At 61.2% G+C, this 4,849-nt stretch overlaps 1 protein-coding gene across 1 annotated transcript in view; it reads left to right on the top strand.

The window, feature by feature from the left end:
* Positions 1–352: 352 nt before the first annotated feature.
* The window catches only part of ENH_00084830 (hypothetical protein, conserved), a gene marked incomplete at both ends in the record, with an annotated part of 6,026 nt that continues 1,529 nt past the window's right edge, over positions 353–4,849 (top strand). Inside the window, 2 exons of the mRNA XM_013577937.1 lie at positions 353–419; positions 687–4,803. Of these exons, the coding sequence (XP_013433391.1) occupies positions 353–419; positions 687–4,803 (4,184 nt within the window). The remainder of the gene's footprint in view (positions 420–686; positions 4,804–4,849) is intronic.

The raw sequence follows: 4,849 nt of genomic DNA, 5'->3' as shown, positions 1-4,849 counted from the left end.
TAATTGTTTTAATTGCTTTAATTGTTTTAATTGTTTGAATTAAACTGAATAATTTACTCGGAAAAACCCGAGATGTGTGCAGAAGCCCTGCTGCTTTCCGCTTCCCGATTTCGCGGGAAGCACCGCTAGTCACCCGAGCGCCGGGGCCCCTCGCGGCGGTCCTGGGGGGAAAAAGCTGCCACTTTTGGGTTTCTTGGGGCGCTGACTCGCCCAAACTCGGTAGTTATCTTTTAATTTGAAGTATTTCCATTATTGTTTCATCATAATTGGGAATTTGTTTCGACTTTCCGCACCTTTCCTGGCAGATCGCCGCTGCCACCCCCCACGACCGTGAGGTCACCCGCCCGCCACCATGTTGCTCCGCGGCCTCGTGGCCTTGGGCTCTTTGTTCCTTTTCAACGAAGCCCAAACCAACGCCAGTGAGTTTTTGTTTCTTTTTGCCTTTTTAAAACCCCAAAAAGTGTTTAAAACGGAGTCAAATGGCCTCAGTTCGCCCCCTAACCCTCAGACTCGCCCGCGCACACAGCGCAGACACGCGCCGCAGCAAGTGCTTCGGGCTGGCCAAACTCTGCTTTTTCGCTTCCACGCAATAATTAAATAAATAATAATACAAAAACGAAACAATTGGAAACTATTTACAGTTTTAAAACGCTTTTTCCCCTTTGTTTTGCCCCTTAATGCTGCAGCCTCCCCCCCCCTCCGCCGGCTCTACCCCTTCGTCGCCGATGCAGATCCTTCAACTATTGTCGAGCCAGAGAAGCCCCTGGACATCCCTGTGGGCTTTCTGACCCAGTCGGACCCTGGGAGGCCCTCAGGGGGCCTCTCCCAGGGGGGCCCCCCGGGTGGAGTGGGGGCCCCCCCCGAGGCTGAGGCCTCCAGCGGGGGCCCTGCTGCTGCTGCTGCTGCTTCTCCCGCTGTCTCCAGCTCTGAGGAAGAAGCAGCAGCAGCGCCGCCCAGGTTCTCCTGGTTCTACCCCGGCGATGTCCCGCCCGCGTCTTCTTCGGGAGGCAGCAGCAGCAGCAGCAGCAGCAGCAGCAGCCTGCCCAGCGACGGCTCTGAAGGAAGCAACATCGCTGTAGGCCCCAGCAGCAGCAGCAGCAGCAGCGAACTCGGCAGCAGCGGCAGCAGCAGCCTCGGCAGCAGCGGCAGCAGCCTCGGCAGCAGCGGCAGCAGCCTCGGCAGCAGCGGCAGCAGCCTCGGCAGCAGCGGCAGCAGCGGCAGCAGCCTCGGCAGCAGCGGCAGCAGCCTCGGCAGCAGCGGCAGCAGCAGCAGCAACGGAGACTCTCTGGGAAGCTCGCCTTCGTTTGAGAGCAGCTCGAGCAGCGGCGGCGTCGACAGCAGCAGCAGCAGCAGCAGCAGCGACAGCAGCAGCAGCAGCAGCAGCAGCTTCTCCAGAGGCCGCTTCTCTTCCTCAGCAGCAGGAGAGTCTGGGGAGGCCTTAGAGGGGGCCCCCCAGCAGCCGCCCCGCCTCATCCCGTACGGCCCCAGCAGGAGGCCCCAGGGGCCCCCCCCGGGGGCCCCCCAGGGGCCCCCCGAGGGGCCCCCCGAGGGGGCCCCCGAGGGGCCCCTCGAGGGGGGCCCCCAGGGGCCCCCCCCCTCCTTCGAAGACTCGGAATCTATCAGCAGCAATGCTGCAGCAGATGAAGAAGCTTCTGAAGACAACTTCGGAGATATAGAGTCTGGAGGGTCTTCGGGTTCTTGGGGGCCCCCCGGGGGGCCCCCCAGCAGGCCCTTGGGGCCCCCCAGGAGGCCCTTGGGGCCCCCCAGCGGGCCGCAGGGGCCCCCGCAGCAAGAAAGCGAGGTTTTCGAGAGCGAGCCCCGCAGCAGCAGCAGCAGCAGCAGCAGCAGGTGGCCTGGCAGCCGCAGCAGCAGCAGCAGCAGCAGCAGCAGCAGCAGCAGCGAAGAGTCGCGCCCTTATGACTTTTCTCGAGATTCGGAAATAGAAGATGAAAACGAAGAAGAGGAAATTGAGGAAATAGAAAATGAAAATGAAATTGAAAATGGAAATGAACTTGAAGACGAAAACGAAGTTGAAAATGAAAAAGAAATTGAACAAGTTCCTGGAGACAGAAGAGAAAAAAGAAAAGATTTGGAAAGAGAAAATGAATTTGAAGAAGACAGAAGAGGCCGGGAAGAAAGAGGAGAGTTTGAAAGAGACGGGGAGCGCAGCAGCAGCGGCAGCAGCAGACGCAGCAGCAGCCGCAGCAGCAGCCGCAGCAGCAGACGCAGCAGCAGCAGCAGCAGCGGCAGCAGCAGCGGCAGCAGCAGCAGAGCAGCAGAGCTCCTCAAAGCAGCACAAAGAGCCAAGGAAGAAGCCTTCAAGCTGAAGCAAGTGGCCGAGGAGGCGCAGCAAGCAGCAGAAGCAGCAGCAGCAGACTCGGAGGAAGCAGCAGCAGCAGACTCGGAGGAAGCAGCAGCAGCAGACAACGAGGAAGCAGCAGCAGCAGACAACGAGGAAGCAGAATCTGCAAACTCGGAGGAAGCAGCAGCAGCAGACAACGAGGAAGCAGCAGCAGCAGACGACGACGAAGCAGCAGCAGACTCGGAGGAAGCAGCAGCAGACGACGAGGAAGCAGCAGCAGCAGACGACGAGGAAGCAGCAGCAGCAGAGTCTGAGGAAGCAGCAGCAGCAGAATCTGAGGAAGCAGCAGCAGCAGAAGACAGCGAGAGACTTGGCCGCTCACGGTCTCGGCGAGAAGACGAAGCTAAAGAAGAGAGAGCAGCAGCAGCAGACTCTGAAGCAGCAGCAGCAGCAGCAGCAGAAGGCCGAGAGGAAGCAGCAGCAGAAGCAGACTCGCGCGACGAGGACTCTTCGGAAGCAGCAGCAGAGTCCAGGGGCCACGCAGCAGCAGCAAGAGAGTCGAGAGAAGCAGCAGCAGCAGCAGCAGACTCCGAAGACTCGGAAGCAGCAGCAGAAGACTCTGAGGAAGAAGCAGCAGCAGCAGCAGAGTCCCGCGATGCAGCAGCAGCAGCAGGCGAGGACCGCGACGAAGCAGCAGCAGCAGCAGACTCCAGACACGAATCCGAAGACGCAGCAGCAGCAGACTCCAGGGGCCGCGCAGCAGCAGCAGCAAGAGCAGCAGCAGCTTCTCGCAACGAAGCAGCAGCAGCAAAGTCTCGCCGCGAAGAAGCAGCAGCAGCAAGAAGGTCTCGCCGCGAAGCCTCAGCAGCAGCAGCTTCTCGGGAAGAAGCAGCAGCAGCAGACTCTGACGAGGAAGCAGCAGCAGCAGACTCTGACGAGGAAGCAGCAGCAGCAGACTCCGACGAAGCAGCAGCAGCAGCAGACTCTGACAAAGCAGCAGCAGCAGCAGCAGAAGACTCTTTTGCTGTTGCTGAAGACCTCCAAGCAGCAGCAGCAAGAGCTCAAGCAACAGCAGAAGCCCTGGAGGAAGCAGCAGAGGAGGCGCTGCAGGCAGCAAAAGCTGCGCGCAGCAGCAGCAGCAGCAGCAGCAGCAGCAGCAGCAGCAGCAGCAGGGGAGAAGCAGCAGGGGAGCGCTTCGGGGCCCTCCCCGAGGAGAGGCCTCGATCCCAGGAGGCCGGGAGACGATCCCAGGAGTTCAAAAGACGATCCCAGGATCGCCTTGACGGGGATCGATCCCAGGACTTCGAAAGACGATCCCAGGACTTCGAAAGACGATCCCAGGGAGCAGAAAGACGATCCCAGGATCGAGTTGATGGGGATCGATCCCAGGAGGCTGGGAGACGATCCCAGGATCGAGTTGACGGAGATCGATCCCAGGAACGGCGTGGGGAGCGATCCCAGGATCGGTTTGATGGGGATCGATCCCAGGAGGCTGGAAGACGATCCCAGGATCGCCTTAACGGGGATCGATCCCAGGGAGCAGAAAGACGATCCCAGGATCGGTTTGACGGGGATCGTTTTGAGGAACGGCGTGGGGAGCGATCCCAGGAAGCTGGGAGACGATCCCAGGATCGGTTTGATGGGGAGCGATCCCAGGAGGGTGGGAGACGATCCCAGGGGGTAGAAAGACGATCCCAGGATCGGTTTGACGGGGATCGATCCCAGGAGTCCGGGAGACGATCCCAGGAGTCCGGGAGACGATCCCAGGGCCGGTCTGAAGCTGCTGAAGAAGAAAGAGAAGAAAGGAGAGAAGAAAATGAAAAAAGAGAAGAAGACAAAAGAGAAGAAGAAGAAAGAGAAGAAGAAGAAAAAGAAGAAGAAAGAGCAGCAGCAGCAGACAGCAGCAGCAGCAGCGGCGAAGAAGACAGCAGCAGCAGCAGCTCCCCAGTAGTGGTCCAGGTGGCCCAGCCAGGCAGCAACAGGTTCTCTTCTGGGGACTCTGCTGCAGCAGCAGACCGCCCGAAGCAGCAGCAGGAAGACGAGGAGGAAGAGCAGCAGCAGCAGCAGGAAGAGCAGCAGCAGCAGCAGCAGCAGCAGCAGCAGCGCAGGCTGCAGCCCGGCCGCGGAGGCAGCGGGAGGCCCCCAGCCCCGCCCCAGGGGGGGGCCCCCCTGGTGGACTCTGGCAGAGGGGGGGCCCCCGGGGGGCCCCTCGGGAGGGCCCCCAGTCACCATTTGCTGCGGGACCCTCTTAGAGAGGGAGAGAGGCCCCCACAGGGGCCCCCTGGGAGGGGCCCCCCGGAGGGGGGCCCCCTGGGGGCCCCCGAGGGGGGCCTCCGGGGCCCCTTTAGGGCCCCCTCTCACGGAGACAGGCGTCTTTCGGAGGCAGAAGAGGGCCTCGAGGACTCTCTAGAAGACAGCAGCAGCAGCAGCAGCGACAGCAGCAGCAGCAGCGACAGCAGCAGCAGCAGCGACAGCAGCAGCAGCAGCAGCGGGGAACACCAGTTCCCGCCCCACAGGCCGCCCCCACCGCCCCCCCCCCACTTCCAC

This window comes from Eimeria necatrix, genomic scaffold, assembly GCF_000499385.1.
Source record: "Eimeria necatrix Houghton genomic scaffold, Enh_scaff972, whole genome shotgun sequence".
NCBI classification, from domain to species: Eukaryota; Apicomplexa; class Conoidasida; order Eucoccidiorida; family Eimeriidae; genus Eimeria; species Eimeria necatrix.
The sequence above is the reverse complement of the archived record's forward strand: the minus strand, read 5'-3'. Positions and strand labels throughout refer to the sequence as shown.